The sequence below is a fragment of the Dendropsophus ebraccatus genome, chromosome 3 (genome assembly GCF_027789765.1).
Source record: "Dendropsophus ebraccatus isolate aDenEbr1 chromosome 3, aDenEbr1.pat, whole genome shotgun sequence".
In the NCBI taxonomy this organism is placed as follows: Eukaryota; Metazoa; Chordata; class Amphibia; order Anura; family Hylidae; genus Dendropsophus; species Dendropsophus ebraccatus.
The window spans coordinates 199,404,348-199,421,278 of record NC_091456.1 but is presented as its reverse complement, the minus strand read 5'-3'; the positions used below and the strand labels follow the sequence as shown (position 1 = coordinate 199,421,278).

Sequence of the window (16,931 nt, the reverse complement as noted above, 5' to 3'; positions counted from 1 at the left end):
GCCCTGGAGATGGCGCTCTCCCTCCTCCTCCTCACCACCACAGCCCTGGAGATGGCGCTCTCCCTCCTCCTCCTCACCACCACAGCCCTGGAGATGGCTCTCTCCTCCTCACAGCCCTTGAGGTGGCGCCCTCCTCCTCTCCCTGCACAGCCCCGCTCACACCAGCAGGCGTCTCTCCCGCTTGGTCTTTACTGATCACTTCTTGTTGTCAGGATAAGTCCGTCTTACTAGTAAAGACATTAACGTGGATTGCAGGAGGTGGCGGAAACTGCGTCATCTCTGTCAGTCAGGCGCCTGGTGAGGTGAGACCCTTCTCCCAGGCTCCTCACAGGGGTAACTCCTGGTGTGGTTGGCTGCTGTATACCTTGTTTGAGGGCTATATACAATATTTACTAGTTATATACTATGTGTGAAGGCTTTACGTTGTATATATAAGCTGTACATTTATACATTGTGATGCTGTAATGGCCTAACGTGTGCTGAAATGCGTCAAGCATACAGGAGAGACTGTGCTTTACCTTTAATATTTTTTATGGGTTAATTCAATAAACCTGGATTATTATTTGACCTTGCCGGAATATTTTTGTTTGTACGTGTTTCCATGTTTCATCACTTTCTGCGGGTGAGAATCGTTGTATCTCCGACGAAACAAGACCAAAGCCCTGAAACATTGTTGGGGACATTTATGAAGGTTGCGGGCCGGGCGTACACCATGGTGAAGGTACAGATTGACCCCATCTCCCTCACATACGCCTGCCTTATTCCCTGCTCCCATGAGGGGAGGGGGGGGGGGGGCTCCTCCGGCACCAAATTTACCATGATTTACGCCTGCCCACAACTTAGGAGCAGGTGTAGATTTCTGTGCCCGCCAAACGTTGTATCATGGTACCGTTGTATTTTGTGCCATATGAAATAAATCTTTTTATTTTTTAAATACTGGATGACTCCAAGCACCTTTTTGGACAGCGCCGACCCCAGAGTATCATTTGTTATGCCCAAAAGCCTCACCTATGTTATACACGGGCCCCTATGTGGACCGACCCGTTTTTTCAGTGGTACAGTCAGCTTGGGGCCCCCCTTGTGCATCCTGCATCTCCTATTTGGGAGTTTACTGTATCCCTGGTTCGTAAGGGGTGATATGCACAAAGCCCAAGGGCAATCAGCTGAGCAGTTGTCACCTACATACTCTGTCCGTCTCTGGAAGGTATCACACGAGGAGCCCCACATTGTTTTTTTCTACTTTTATTTACAAAATGCAGAAGGAAATGGCTGAAAACGAACAGCACCAGTTTAGAGCTCTAAAGAACATTGTTACTGTCAGAAGGATTTATAAGGACATTAAGCGGATGTCATTTCTGCCATACTGGAGATCTAGAGGTTTTCCACAACGCCATTGTGAAGTACCAGAGTGATCAGCCACTCTCCACCATTGATGATATGTATGCTCGCACTCAGCTGGCGGCCCTGGACCACAATGCTAACTGCAGACGGATTCATACCATGGTGAAGAGGTCAAGGAGAAAAAGTCCAGGCTACGATGGATATAAAATGGCCAAGACACAGAACAGTAAGGAGCGGTATGGTAAGGCCATGTACAAACCCAATAACCAGGACTTTCTGATGAATTTACTGCAAGAAGTGGTGGAATTTGTTGCTGGTAATCGTATATTTGATGAATGGGGATCACACACGTCTCCGGGGCCTGAAAATTAACTTAACATGTTTTGTAAACACAAAAACACAGAAAAATGCAACAGCTCACCGCAATGGCAAGATGTAGACCCACTACAGACATGAAAATAGTTAAAAGCAGCCCTCCCAACTGCTAAAAAAAATGGTAACCAAAAGCCTCATTATATTTGTGGGAATTTTTTTTGTGTTTACAAAATATGTTGAGTTAATTTTCAGTAGAAATCGAAGATGAGCCTCATGTTCGCCACCTCTTCGGGTTACACATTTAGGGTCTTCATATATTTCTAAAATTTGCACTGGATGACATTTTTTGTTTGCAGGTAGGTCACCACATTAATGGCACAGCCACAGAAACCATTAAAAAGTCACAGAAATCATGAAAAAAATCATATTAAGCATTTTTTTAAATGGGCGCTTAGTTATTTTGGTTAATCTTTAAGATTTTTACAACTAGGTAATACAACTTTGACACATCGAATATCAAAGCTATGAACGGATGAAACAGTAAAGCACAGCAGACAGTATAAGGCAGGGGTGGGGAACCTCCGGCCCGCGGGCCGCATCCGGCCCCTGAGACCTCCCGATGCGGCCCGCAGCTCCCCTGTGATGCGCGCCGCTCTGGAGGAGGAAGGAGCCGGCATACACAGCATCCTCCGGTGTCTGTGACAGCTGACGGACACAGGAGGATGCTGTCTATGCCGGCTCCTTCCTCCTCCAGAGCGGCGCGTGTCTTCAGTCTCCTGCGGGCCGCGCGCGATGACGTCATTTCATCGCGCGCCGCCTGCAGGAGAAAGACGGGCACAGAGGACCTGGGACAGAAGAGGACCTGGGCAGCGTGGGAACGGAGGTAAGGTGAGTGGGATGTTTATTTTTTTTATTTGGGGGTTAACTAGGCCACCAGGGACATGCCTGATGGGGGTTAACTAGGCCACCAGGGACATGCCTGATGGGGGTTAACTAGGCCACCAGGGACATGCCTGATGGGGGTTAGCTAGGCCACCAGGGACATGCCTGATGGGGGTTAGCTAGGCCACCAGGGACATGCCTGATGGGGGTTAACTAGGCCACCAGGGACATGCCTGATGGGGGTTAACTAGGCCACCAGGGACATGCCTGATGGGAGTTAACTAGGCCACCTGGGACATGACTAATGGGGGTTAACTAGGCCACCTGGGACATGACTGATGGGGGTTAACTAGGCCACCAGGGACATGACTGATGGGGGTTAACTAGGCCTACCAGAGGCATCACTGGGGGGGTTAACTAGGCTACCAGGGACATGACTTGGGGGTTAACTAGACTACAAGGGGCATCACTGGGGGGGTTAACTACAATAGCAGGGGCATCACTGGGGGTTAACTACAATAGCAGGGGCACTAGGGGAACAATACTTTGCCTTGCCCTGGGTGCTGCAAACCCACGCTACTAACTGCCGCACACAGTATGCGGCCCTCGAATGATTTTATTAATGCCCGACCGGCCCTCGACATGGAAAAGGTTCCCCACCCCTGGTATAAGGCATACGGGTGCCTCCTGGGTCTCCAGTAATGGGATTCCCTGGTTTTCTGCCTGATGAAGGTGGGAGATTTAGTGAAGCAATCCATTGGTATGGGGGTGGGTAATGTATGGTTGTTGGATTGTGGGGGGTCATTTTCAGCATGATCTGCTCATTGATCTTGTTCGGATAGACCGGCCTAGGAAATCCTAACCTAGAGGGTGGAGTGACTGATATCCGATTCTTTAGACGTCTTACCTTAAAGGGGAACTATTAACAGGTTAGACGAATCTGACCTGCCGACAGCCCCTATTGTGCACAAGGCGCTGAGGATGGCGGTATGTCTCTTACCATTCCTCCTCGGTGCTGTTATTGTGCTGTTAGCAGTGGAATCTTCAGCCCAGAGCACTGCCCTGCCCCCAACGCACTCTGGGGGCGGGGCAATGCTCCTACAGATGCTTCAGACCAAGGATTACACTGCTAACAGCACAGGAATGGCACTGAGTAGGAAGGTAAGAGACCCACGTGCCATAGGGGGCAGGTTAGATTCGTCAAATCAGCTGATCGTTCCCGATTTAAAGGAGAAGTCTGAAGAAAATTCTAATTTTCCAACAGCGCTGCCTAATCCCGCCGGGCTCCTTGATCTCGTTCAGTGACACTGTGACCAGGCTGATAGATTTCCCAGATCGGCAGAGGTCCCGGAACCTGTGAGACAGCCCTGTGGGGGCACCGGAAGAGGTAAGTAGCACTTGTTTATTATGTTACCCCTGCCTACTGCCAAATTATCATTTCCTACGGATTTCCCCTTTAAAGCGTTACTGTCATTTATAGTGACTTATAACATATCTTCAGATGTGTCCAAAAAGTTACCGATAGCTTTGGGTGTCACTCTCCCGACTCTGTGTCATGTGACCTGGATGGGCTCCCAATGCAAGTCTATGGGGTCATTCAGGGCAGAGAAGCACATGGCCGCCAGCTAATGCAACGTTTACACGGCGCGATAATTCGCCCAATCAATCGTTTAATGATTTTAAAGCAACAATTTGGTTTTGATAACGATCAGCGTTTAGACGAATAAATTGTTAGAAAAATAGTTTGAAAATTCGTAAGAAAAATCGTTATTGCGATAGTTTTTAAGATCGCTTAAGCCCATCTTTTAAATAGGGTAAATCGGTGAAAAATTGTTTACACGAAGCGATTTGCGAATTTTCAGCGAACGACGATTTAAGAACATGTTGAAAGATCAAAATGAACGATTTCTCGCTCGTCGTTTGCTGTGTTTAAACGGTACGATTGTCACTCAAATGCGATCGTTTATGCGAAAATTCGAACCATAATAGTTCTGTGTAAACGCAGCATAACAATAAAAACGTTTGACATGTTCCTAGTTTTTTCTGTTTTTTTCGTCAGGAACTGAATCCTAAGAATCCCTAATCCATGAAGCCTGAGAGTGCTCTGCATCCACGGACATAACACCCCATTCTTCCTCTCACCCACTCTAAGGCCGCATTCACACACACACACAGAGTTTTTGTAGCAGCAATCAAAGCCGGAAGGTCATTCAAAAGCAACTGAAAGTGTAACGAGCAGCCGTCTACTCCTTCCTTCCACTGGATCCGCTTATTGCTGAAAAAAAAAAAAAGTTATGGAAAATTCTGGGAAAAAGGCGGCTATGTAAGAGCTTGCTGAGGCCTCCCTTGGGGGGATGGCTACATTCACAGGTACATAGTGCAGCCGGCGGACCTCCCTACCAATGTGTATCTGTAACATAGTGGTCCGCATTACAAATCCTTTATTTTTTCTGGCACAGATGGCATCCCCGTGTACAGACGTGTGAACAGCCCCATTGAATAACACTGGTCCAATGTCCTATCCACAACTGCAGGCAGAACTACAGACGTGTGGAGAAGGCCTGACTCTCCCAGCGTTTGACTCCAGTAGGACGTGACTCGGCATATAAACCGCAAGGAAGGGTTTTGTTTTTAAAACTATTTTTTACTAAGCAAAGTCTAAAAATAATTGCCAGGAAATAGAGTCGATTAGACTGCCAACATGGCAGGGAGTCAGAAGGAGATGCTACCCATCTAGAGACGGCTGTCTGGGCTTACTGCCCCTCGTCACTACACAGCAGGGTCCTGGCCGCAGAGGGGACCATAGGAATAAAGACAAAGACTTACAGACCAATTATACTCCACTGAGAAGGATATGCACAGCAGCTCTCCGACGCCACATTGTGGAGGCAGATTTACCTTCTAGCCAGTGCCTGACTCCAATAAGCTTGGCTTACATTCTCAGTCATGTCCTAAGGCTTCTTATCAGAGTCACCTAGCACCCTGCTCTGTACTGATGAGGGGCAATAACCCTGCAGCTGTCTACAGATGGGTGACCCCTTCCCTCTATAAATACCAGTCACAACTGACCTCAGATAAACTCATTATGGTGTTTGCCAGATCCGGGATAAGCCCTTTTCATTGACCTAATCTGGTAAGAATCTGTTTTCTTTTTTAGCTCTGGTTTTTCCCACATTCAAGTCCATAGAAGTTTTTCTTCTCTATGTGAATTCTCTGATGAGTTTCTGAATTTGATTTAGTTGTAAAACATTTCCCACATTCTGAACAGGAATAGGGCTTCTCCCCTGTGTGAATTCTCTCGTGTATCACAAGATAGGATTTATGCGTGAAACATTTCCCACACTCTGAACAAGGAAACGGCTTCTCTCCTGTGTGAATTCTCTGATGTTTAACAAGATCCGATCTATTTGTAAAGCATTTCCCGCATTCTGAACATGAATATGGCTTCTCTCCTGTGTGAATTCTCACATGTCCATTAAGCCTTGATTTATCTCTAAAACACTTCTTGCACTCTGCGCAGGAGTATGGTTTCTCTCCTGTGTGGCTTTGTATGTGTCTTATGAGCTTTGATTTATCCCCAAAACATTTCCCGCACTCAGAGCAGCAGTATGGCTTCTCTCCTGTGTGAATTTTCATGTGTCTGCCGAGCCTTGATTTATCTGTAAAGCACTTTCCACAGTCCAAACAGCAGTATGGCTTTTCCCCTGTGTGGATTTTCACATGTCTCACAAGCTTAGATAAATCTCCAAAGCATTTCCCACATTCTGTACAGAAGTACAGCTTCTCGTCAAAAAGACTTGGACTTTTTATGAACTGTTCTCCACACTCCTCAAGCTGAACCCTTCCCTCCCCCTTCTGTCCTGTACTCGTCTGTGATTGGACAAGGGAAGGTTCCTCATGGTTGGGTGGGTGATACGGTAGATAGGTAACAGGGTCTTCCGGACAAGGCGGCGCGATATCTTCTATATTATAATTCAGTGATAAGAGGAAATTTCCTTCACAATTCACTGTGAGATTTTCTGATAGGATTAAAAACATTCAATAACAAAAAATCCACAAGGTAGAGAAATGTATCAGACTAAAAACTACATATACTACATACATTTCTGTCCCTGCTCACCTGCTGATAGGAGTGGCCGCTGATCCTCCAGCATCACATCCCGGTACTGATCCTTGTGTCCTTCTACATACTCCCACTCCTCCATGGAGAAATAGACCGCCACGTCCTGACACCTTATAGGAACCTGACACACACAATGATCACACAGTCATCCCCCCCAGCCTGCTGCCTCCTGGATTACTGTATAATGTCCCAGCAGTGTCACCTCTCCAGTCACCCCCCTCCTGTATTACTGTATAATGTCCCAGCAGTGTCACCTCTCCAGTCATCCCCCCCTCCTGAATTACTGTATAATGTCCCAGCAGTGTCACCTCTCCAGTCCCCCCCTCCTGTATTACTGTATAATGTCCCAGCATTCCCAGCAGAGTCACCTCTCCAGTCACCCCCCCTCCTGTATTACTGTATAATGTCCCAGCATTCCCAGCAGTGTCACCTCTCCAGTCACCCCCCCCTGTATTACTGTATAATGTCCCAGCAGTGTCACCTCTCCAGTCACCCCCCTCCTGTATTACTGTATAATGTCCCAGCATTCCCAGCAGTGTCACCTCTCCAGTCACCCCCCCCCTGTATTACTGTATAATGTCCCAGCAGTGTCACCTCTCCAGTCACCCCCCTCCTGTATTACTGTATAATGTCCCAGCATTCCCAGCAGTGTCACCTCTCCAGTCACCCCCCCCCCTCCTGTATTACTGTATAATGTCCCAGCAGTGTCACCTCTCCAGTCACCCCCCCCCCCTCCTGTATTACTGTAAAATGTTCCAGCATTCCCAGCAGTCACCTCTCCAGTCACCCCCCCTCCTGTATTACTGTATAATGTCCCAGCATTCCCAGCAGTCACCTCTCCAGTCACCCCCCCTCCTGTATTACTGTATAATGTCCCAGCAGTGTCACCTCTCCAGTCACCCCCCCTCCTGTATTACTGTATAATGTCCCAGCAGTGTCACCTCTCCAGTCACCCCCCCTCCTGTATTACTGTATAATGTCCCAGCAGTGTCACCTCTCCAGTCACCCCCCCTCCTGTATTACTGTATAATGTCCCAGCATTCCCAGCAGTGTCACCTCTCCAGTCATCCCCCCCCCTCCTGTATTACTGTATAATGTCCCAGCAGTGTCACCTCTCCAGTCACCCCCCTCCTGTATTACTGTATAATGTCCCAGCATTCCCAGCAGTGTCACCTCTCCAGTCATCCCCCCACCCCTCCTGTATTACTGTATAATGTCCCAGCATTCCCAGCAGTGTCACCTCTCCAGTCACCCCCCCCCTGTATTACTGTATAATGTCCCAGCATTCCCAGCAGTGTCACCTCTCCAGTCACCCCCCCCCCTCCTGTATTACTGTATAATGTCCCAGCATTCCCAGCAGTGTCACCTCTCCAGTCACCCCCACCCCTACTGTATTACTGTATAATGTCCCAGCATTCCCAGCAGTGTCACCTCTCCAGTCACCCCCCCCCTCCTGTATTACTGTATAATGTCCCAGCATTCCCAGCAGTGTCACCTCTCCAGTCACCCCCCCCCCTGTATTACTGTATAATGTCCCAGCATTCCCAGCAGTGTCACCTCTCCAGTCACCCCCCCCCCCCTGTATTACTGTATAATGTCCCAGCATTCCCAGCAGTGTCACCTCTCCAGTCACCCCCCCTCCTGTATTACTGTATAATGTCCCAGCATTCCCAGCAGTGTCACCTCTCCAGTCACCCCCCTCCTGTATTACTGTATAATGTCCCAGCATTCCCAGCAGTGTCACCTCTCCAGTCACCCCCCCCCCCCCTGTATTACTGTATAATGTCCCAGCATTCCCAGCAGTGTCACCACTCCAGTCATCCCCCACCCCTCCTGTATTACTGTATAATGTCCCAGCAGTGTCACCTCTCCAGTCATCCCCCCCCCCTCCTGTATTACTGTATAATGTCCCAGCAGTGTCACCTCTCCAGTTACCCCCCCTCCTGTATTACTGTATAATGTCCCAGCAGTGTCACCTCTCCAGTTACCCCCCCCTCCTGTATTACTGTATAATGTCCCAGCAGTGTCACCTCTCCAGTTACCCCCCCTCCTGTATTACTGTATAATGTCCCAGCAGCCACAGTCTCACCTCTCCAGTCAGCAGCTCCACCATCTTGTTGGTGAGATCCAGGATCTGCTGTTCATCCATTTCCTCATGTATCAGGGGCCCCGGGATTGGGCTCAGGGTTCTTCGCCATCCGTCACACCCAGGGGCCCCACAGCGCCCACTAGAGGACTTCTTCACTACTGTGTAATCCTGTGTATGGAGAGAGACACTTACTGACTCCACATCTGTCATCACAGTAAATCCCAGGGTCAGGGACTATAACCTGTAATAATCTGTAATAACCTATAATATCCTGTAATAATCTGTAATAATCGGACACCCCGCCATCCCCCTCTATGAGGATACACCAGTATATCTGCCCCAGGCCTGCACCATCACCTGATCGGACACCCCGCCATCCCCCTCTATGAGGATACACCAGTATATCTGCCCCAGGCCTGCACCATCCTCTGATCACCTGATCAGACACCCCGCCATCCCCCTCTATGAGGATACACCAGTATATCTGCTGCCCCAGGCCTGCACCATCCTCTGATCACCTGATCGGACACCCCGCCATCCTCCTCTATGTGGATACACCAGTATATCTGCCCCAGGCCTGCACCATCCTCTGATCACCTGATCGGACACCCCGCCATCCCCCTCTATGAGGATACACCAGTATATCTGCTGCCCCAGGCCTGCACCATCCTCTGATCACCTGATCGGACACCCCACCATCCCCCTCTATGAGGATACACCAGTATATCTGCCCCAGGCTTGCACCATCCTCTGATCAGCTGATCGGACACCCCGCCATCCCCCTCTATGAGGATACACCAGTATATCTGCTGCCCCAGGCCTGCACCATCCTCTGATCACCTGATCGGACACCCCGCCATCCCCCTCTATGAGGATACACCAGTATATCTGCCCCAGGCCTGCACCATCCTCTGATCAGCTGATCGGACACCCCGCCATCCTCCTCTATGAGGATACACCAGTATATCTGCCCCAGGCCTGCACCATCCTCTGATCACCTGATCGGACACCCCGCCATCCTCCTCTATGAGGATACACCAGTATATCTGCCCCAGGCCTGCACCATCCTCTGATCACCTGATCGGACACCCGCCATCCCCCTCTATGAGGATACACCAGTATATCTGCTGCCCCAGGCCTGCACCATCCTCTGATCAGCTGATCGGACACCCCGCCATCCCCCTGCATATACATCTATAGGGGTCACCTCTCCGGTCAGCAGGCAGATGATCTCCAGGGTGATGTCTAATAATCTTGTAGTCATCTCCTTCCTGTCCTTCTCCATCCTTGGGGGGTCATTCAGGAGAAGAAGCGCCTGGAGAAGAGATCAGCAGGCTGTCAGTCAGATATCTTTAAAGGGAATATCTACTATAAGAAAAACACAGCTGTATTATTCCAGAAACAGCGCCACTCTGGCCTCAGGTTGTGTGTGGTATCACAGCTCAGTTCTAATAGCAAACACAACCTGGGCACAATAGTCACGCTCTTACTAACCCCTTTAATAGTAAACAATCTCCTGGCTGATAACAGAGAGAAGAGAGAAGCACAAACTACATAACAACAGTGACCACTGACCAGGACCTGTGCATCTGCTACTGTACAAGAGTGAAGGACCTGTGATGATGTCACGAGGGGGCGGGGCTTAGCAGAAAGAAGATGCTGGTGGATAAAGGACCTGTGATGATGTCACAAGTGGGCGGGCTTACCAGAAAGAAGATGCTGGTGGATGAAGGACCTGTGAGGATATCGCAAAGGGGCGGGGCTCAACCTGTAGAGAATGCGGGTGGGTGAAGGACGTGTGTTTGGGGGGCGGGGTCAGCAGTGTTAGGGAAAGGGAGGGATTATGGTCATGTGACCTGGGGGCGTTGTCGACAGTGGAGAGGGGTGGCAGTTTAGAAAGGATCTGTACAATATAACTAACTGGACATGCTGGGAGTTGTAGTCCTCCTCTTATATCTCCTCCTGTATTGTCCTCTGATCTCCTATAACAGGCTGGCCATGCTGAGAGTTGTAGTCCTCCTCTTATATCTCCTCCTGTAATGTCCTCTGATCTCCTATAATAACAGGCTGGACATGCTGGGAGTTGTAGTCCTCTTATATCTCCTCCTGTAATCTCCTCTGATCTCCTATAATAACAGGCTGGGCATGCTGGGAGTTGTAGTCCTCTTATATCTCCTCCTGTAATGTCCTCTGATCTCCTATAATAACAGGCTGGCCATGCTGGGAGTTGTAGTCCTCTTATATCTCCTCCTGTATTGTCCTCTGATCTCCCATAATAACAGGCTGGACATGCTGGGAGTTGTAGTCCTCCTCTTATATCTCCTCCTGTAATCTCCTCTGATCTCCTATAATAACAGGCTGGACATGCTGGGAGTTGTAGTCCTCCTCTTATATCTCCTGTGATGTTCTATATCTCCTCCTGTATTGTCCTCTGATCTATAATAACAGGCTGGGTATGCTGGGAGTTGTAGTCCTCTTATATCTCCTCCTGTAATCTCCTCTGATCTCCCATAATAACAGGCTGGACATGCTGGGAGTTGTAGTCCTCCTCTTATATCTCCTCCTGTAATCTCCTCTGATCTCCTATAATAACAGGCTGGACATGCTGGGAGTTGTAGTCCTCCTCTTATATCTCCTGTGATGTTCTATATCTCCTCCTGTATTGTCCTCTGATCTATAATAACAGGCTGGGTATGCTGGGAGTTGTAGTCCTCTTATATCTCCTCCTTTGATGTTCTCTGATCTCCCATAATAACAGGCTGGACATGCTGGGAGTTGTAGTCCTCCTCTTATACGTCCTCCTGTAATCTCCTATAATAACAGGCTGGACATGCTGGGAGTTGTAGTCCTCCTCTTCTACGTACTCCTGTAATCTCCTCTGATCTCCTATAACAACAGGCTGGGCATGCTGGGAGTTGTAGTCCTCTTATATCTCCTCCTGTGATGTTCTCTGATCTCTTATAATAACAGGCTGGGCATGCTGGGAGTTGTAGTCCTCTTATATCTCCTCCTGTAATGTCCTCTGATCTCCTATAATAACAGGCTGGACATGCTGGGAGTTGTAGTCCTCCTCTTATACGTCCTCCTGTAATCTCCTATAACAGGCTGGACATGCTGGGAGTTGTAGTCCTCCTCTTATACGTCCTCCTGTAATCTCCTCTGATCTATAACAACAGGCTGGGCATGCTGGGAGTTGTAGTCCTCTTATATCTCCTCCTGTGATGTTCTCTGATCTCTTATAATAACAGGCTGGGCATGCTGGGAGTTGTAGTCCTCTTATATCTCCTCCTGTAATGTCCTCTGATCTCCTATAATGACATGCTGGGACTTGTAGCCCTCTTATACCTCCTGTAATGTCCTCTGATCTCCCATAATAACAGGCTGGAAATGCTGGGACTTGTAGTTCTAATATCTCATTCTACTGTCTCCCATTGCAAATAGATGTACAGAAGTGATAATAAAGATCTTACCACAAGAACACATTTGGGAAGTTTTATGACACTGGCCCAGTCGCTCCTAGTAACCAATCAGATTCCACCTTTCATTCCTCACAGACTCTTTGGTAAATGAAAGGTGGAATCTGATTGGTTGCCGGGGGCGACTGAGCCAGTGTCACGTTACACCATGTCTGATAAATCTCCCCCCTAGTGCTGTTGTGTGTGACGGCCATCAGACCTGAAGCAATGGAAGAAGGCGTCTGCTCTGAAGGGTCAGGTTACACACTGATCCTGGGGCGACGGGACGTGTGACACAACAGATCAGTCACCCCCAGTGTGAAGGGGGCTCCAGGGCCGACCATCTCACTACCGCCTCCTCTATCCTCCTCCACACTCTTCTCCCCTCCAGTCTCATCGAGCAGTGAACATAAACTCTGGACACATTTACTGCTTCTCCAATTCCTTGGATGTGGGAGACAACAACTGTGCGAGACCCCCTCATCCCCCTGCCCGGACCCACTGGTCGACCTAACGGGGTGATTAGCAGCAGGGTGTGTGGCAAGAAACGTTCTTGTGGCCGATAATCAGCTGAGGACTAGGTAAGTGCCTGATCCTCAGCTCATTGGGTCTGTAGAGGAAGGTTCAAAATGGATCCTCATCAGCCGCACGTTGTCCTGTGTAAGTAATGATAACGGGAAACGGACAGCACAGATACATGTGTATATATAAAGGAGGCTGAGATATGGTCTGGGATATGTATATTTTGAGTTTTGGGAGATATATATATATATACACACACACACACACATGGGTCTGGGATATGTATAGATTCATGCTGTCGGTTTTTAGATCACACAGCAGTGTATACTTACCATCAGCGCTACTTCTGTGTTCCGGCCTCCTCTTCTCCGTCCAGCCGCTGTATATTCAGATTGCCACCTCCCTTAGAACTGAATGACTGACAGGAAGAGGCCTGAAGACATAGCAGCTGGACAGGAGAGCTGGAGGAACAGGACAACGAATCACATCCACAGCACGCTAGGTAAGTACTCCTGTGTGATCTGTAAACTGACAGCACTGGTTCATGTATATCCTATATGTACAGTAAATGCTACAGCCAGATCTGCGGTTTCTTAATTTCTCATGCAGCATAAAGGCACCACAAAAATTTGCAGCCAATGGAGGTTGAGAAATTTGTGTGCGTAAAAGAATTGGGATGCTCCGCCCCATAGGGCCCGGGCCCCTCCGCCCCATAGGGCCCGGGCAAGACGGGCCCCTCCGCCCCATAGAGCCCAGGTAGGACATGTCACCCCTCCGCCCCATAGAGCCTAGGCAGGACAGACCCCTCCGCCCCATAGAGCCCAGGCAGCACGGGCCGCTCCGCCCCGTAGAGCCCAGGCAGCACGGGCCCCTCCGCCCCAGGCAGAATGAGTCACCCCTCCATAGAGCCCAGGCAGGACGGGCCCCTCCGCTCCATAGAGCCCAGGTAGGACGTGTCACCCCTCCGCCCCATAGAGCACAGGCAGGACGGGCCCCTCCGCCCCATAGAGCCCAGGCAGGACGGGCCCCTCCGCCCCATAGAGCCCAGGCAGGACGGGCCCCTCCGCCCCATAGAGCCCAGGCAGCACGGGCCGCTCCGCCCCGTAGAGCCCAGGCAGCACGAGCCCCTCCGCCCCAGGCAGCACAGGCCCCTCCGCCCCAGGCAGAATGAGTCACCCCTCCATAGAGCCCAGGCAGGACGGGCCCTCCACCCCATAGAGCCCAGGCAGCACGGGCCCCTCCGCCCCAGGCAGAATGAGTCACCCCTCCATAGAGCCCAGGCAGGACGGGCCCTCCACCCCATAGAGCCCAGGCAGGATGGGCCCTCCACCCCATAGAGCCCAGGCAGGACGGGCCCTCCACCCCATAGAGCCCAGGCAGGATGGGCCCTCCACCCCATAGAGCCCAGGCAGCACGGGCCCCTCCGCCCCAGGCAGCACAGGCCCCTCCGCCCCAGGCAGAATGAGTCACCCCTCCATAGAGTCCAGGTAGGACGGGCCCTCCACCCCATAGAGCCCAGGCAGGATGGGCCCTCCACCCCATAGAGCCCAGGCAGGACGGGTCACCCTCTATTGTTTCAGTAGAGATCAGTGTTAGACTCTACATAGTTCTTCCATCTCATTTATTCCCTGTATATCGCTCGGTAGTGATGTCATCAGTCTATGTACCGCCTCACTGTATATACTGTTCTATAGTACGTGCCCCTTCCCTCCGTAGAATAAGACAAATAACATACAAAAAATTATCCCTTTAATAAATATATATGTGGCCTGTAATATAATATATCTGTCCAGTTATAAAAGGTGCAGAACACTGAGGGGCACTCAGACTCCGCCCACTCCACACAATGCTACTATAATAAATATAAGGCGTCGCCCTCTGTGGGGTCCAATTCTGTGGCAGGACACCCCAGTACTGGAACGTTCCATTGGATAGTAGTGGGCGTGCTCTTTGGTCAGGTGTTGGCACATTCGCAGGGATTCCCGCAGCGCAGCTTCTGCTGCCAGAGCTCGGACAGTTCCTGCGCAGAGAACTGAGGGGCGGAGAGCATGGTGCGGTCACATGACTTCTCGCAGAGCCATCCGTCGTCCTGGTAGCGGCGGGGGCCGATGGCGGACATCCAGATGCCCATGCTGACGTCCTCGCCCTGGTAAGTCTTCAGGCGGTCGGCGTTGGCAGCGAGCCACTGGACGATGTCGCGGGAGATGACGTAGCCGGAGCCGCAGGTGAAGGCGGGGTACGCCGGGCTCATGTACTCCAGCTCCTGCCACTTCCCCGTCCGGTCCACGGCCCAGTTGAGGCGGAAGTTTCCCCACCAGGCGTGGGGGCCCCGCACCCGTCCCTCCTCCAGGGCCCGCAGCACCTCCTCCAGCTGGATGAAGCAGTCATCGTCCGTCTTTAGCAGGAAATCGAAGGTGGCGGCGGCCTCCAGCCAGCGGTAGAAGAGAAGCAGCTTCCGGGGAACGTTGCGGTAAGTGTCCACCACATCCACAAACACCATGTCGCTGTGGGCGTGGCTCTCGGCCTGCAGCTCCGCCTCCTCTTCCTGCAGGGCGGCACGGTGCTGGGCGTAGCGCAGGGGGCGGGTGCTGAGTCGCTGGAGGAGGAGCTCGCCATCGTGCACCGTGTACATGAAGCCGCCAGCGATGCCCTCCGCCCCCTGAGAGAAGTCATAGGGGAGGAGCCCCTCAGCGGCCGCCACCAGCCGCAGCACGCCCCCGCCATCGCTCAGCCTCACCCGCTGCACGCCCCACATGGGTAACCCCTCCCCGTCATGGCTGTCCCACCGCACCGTGCCATGGAAACCCTCCGGCAGGATGAACTGCTCCACCGGCTTATAGCACACCCCCGCGGAGGACACCGGGGCCCCCGGGCTGAGGGGCGTGAGCCGGGCCCCACACAGGGACACCTCGTGCTCCGCCTGGAAGAGACGCACGCTCAGATTCCGGGTCAGCCCGGGACACCACGCCCCCAGCCGGGTGATGATGATCGGGTGTAACACCCGGAAGGTGACGCTGAGCTGCCGCTGCGGGGATCGGGCGGGCTCCGGCCCCGTGAAGGCCTCGATCTCCCGCTGCAGCACGGGGGAGGTGATGTTCAGCAGGCGGCAGGAGTACGGGTCCTCCCGGTCCTCGGGCGGCACGGAGCAGGCCTCGGAGCCCACGATGAAGCGCAGCAGAGGCCGCCGGGAGGGGGGCAGGGCCTGGAGCCAGCTGCCGCGGATGGAGTCCCGGAGGGCGCGGTGCTGCCGGGCGGACAGGACACCGATGACCAGCGTGTGGTGCGGGGAGCGAAGCCACAGCTGCACGAGGAGGCCGAGCACACACGGCAGCAGCGGCAGGAGCAGCACACGGCGCATCGGGCTCCGGTCACAGGAAGTCAGCGCGCGGCTCCGGCCAATCACAGCGCGGCCCGTACTATTGCCGGGGCAACGGCCTATGCGGTGCGCGGCTATTGGCTGGCTCGCCTGGTCACGTACGCTGATTCTTGCGTCTTCAGTTTTGAAGACATTGATTTGGACATATGCGTGGCTATTGGCTGATCAGCCCTGCGCATGCGCATTGTGTACGGGAGAACTGTACCACGTTTAGTCACATGACCGCAGATGCAGATCATACATCTATGGGACTGGTTGTCTCCTCTCTGTGAGGGAAGGCGCCATGGAGGAGGGTTATGGCGCTGTGGTACAGGATGGTCGCCCCTAGCAACCAATCACAGCTCAGCTTTCAAACATGAAGGAGGGCTGGTATGGCAGCTGGACTGTGATTGGTTGCTGAGGGCGATAAGGTACATTCTTATTACTATTATAGTATGAGACAAATCTAATAGCTGCAGTTGTGATTCATGAAGGGGTCTGGGGTCTGTATTAGTTTAGGGGTCTGGGGTCTGTATTAGTTTAGGGGTCCGGTCTGGGGTCTGTATTAGTTTAGGGGTCTGGTCTGGGGCATGTATTAGTTTAGGGGTCTGGTCTGGGGTCTGTATTAGTTTAGGGGTCTGGAGTCTGTATTAGTTTAGGGGTCTGGTCTGGGGTCTGTATTAGTTTAGGGGTCTGGGGTCTGTATTAGTTTAGGGGTCTAGTCTGGGGTCTGTATTAGTTAGGGGTCGGGTCTGGGGTCTGTATTAGTTTAGGGGTCTGGGGTCTGTATTAGTTTAGGGGTCTCGTCTGGGGTCATTATTAGTTAGGGGTCCGGTCTGGGGTCTGTAT

General features: G+C 51.6%; 3 protein-coding genes across 4 annotated transcripts in view; all 3 read right to left on the bottom strand.

Moving 5' to 3' along the window:
* The window catches only part of LOC138786372 (zinc finger protein ZFP2-like), a 147,471-nt gene extending 137,111 nt beyond the window's left edge, over window positions 1–10,360 (bottom strand). Inside the window, exons 1-2 of one of the 2 annotated variants that reach the window (XM_069963358.1) lie at window positions 10,326–10,360; window positions 9,958–10,065 (exon numbers count right to left, since the gene is read on the bottom strand). In XM_069963358.1, the coding sequence (XP_069819459.1) occupies window positions 9,958–10,035 (78 nt within the window). In that variant the 5' untranslated portion in view covers window positions 10,036–10,065; window positions 10,326–10,360. Of the gene's footprint in view, window positions 1–8,750; window positions 8,919–9,957; window positions 10,066–10,325 lie in introns of those variants that run through there. The other variant, XM_069963354.1, reaches the window with a different exon arrangement.
* LOC138786379 (gastrula zinc finger protein XlCGF71.1-like) lies at window positions 4,489–6,829 on the bottom strand. Its single transcript, XM_069963368.1, has 2 exons — window positions 6,641–6,829; window positions 4,489–6,557 (listed from the first exon to the last, which is right to left on the bottom strand). Exon 2 carries the CDS (start codon window positions 6,172–6,174, stop codon window positions 5,692–5,694), a length of 483 nt encoding a protein of 160 aa, XP_069819469.1. The 5' UTR covers window positions 6,175–6,557; window positions 6,641–6,829; the 3' UTR covers window positions 4,489–5,691.
* A 4,114-nt stretch (window positions 10,361–14,474) lies between the features above and the next one.
* B3GALNT2 (beta-1,3-N-acetylgalactosaminyltransferase 2) lies at window positions 14,475–16,146 on the bottom strand. Its single transcript, XM_069964888.1, has one exon. The coding sequence runs from the start codon at window positions 16,083–16,085 to the stop codon at window positions 14,682–14,684; it is 1,404 nt and encodes a 467-aa protein (XP_069820989.1). The 5' UTR covers window positions 16,086–16,146; the 3' UTR covers window positions 14,475–14,681.
* Between the last annotated feature and the right edge of the window lie 785 nt (window positions 16,147–16,931).

What these genes read in the sequence shown, in the direction of transcription:
- LOC138786379 (XM_069963368.1), bottom strand. Translation starts at nt 6,174, where the DNA reads ATGAAAATTCACACAGGAGAGAAGCCATACTGCTGCTCTGAGTGCGGG.
- B3GALNT2 (XM_069964888.1), bottom strand. Translation starts at nt 16,085, where the DNA reads ATGCGCCGTGTGCTGCTCCTGCCGCTGCTGCCGTGTGTGCTCGGCCTC.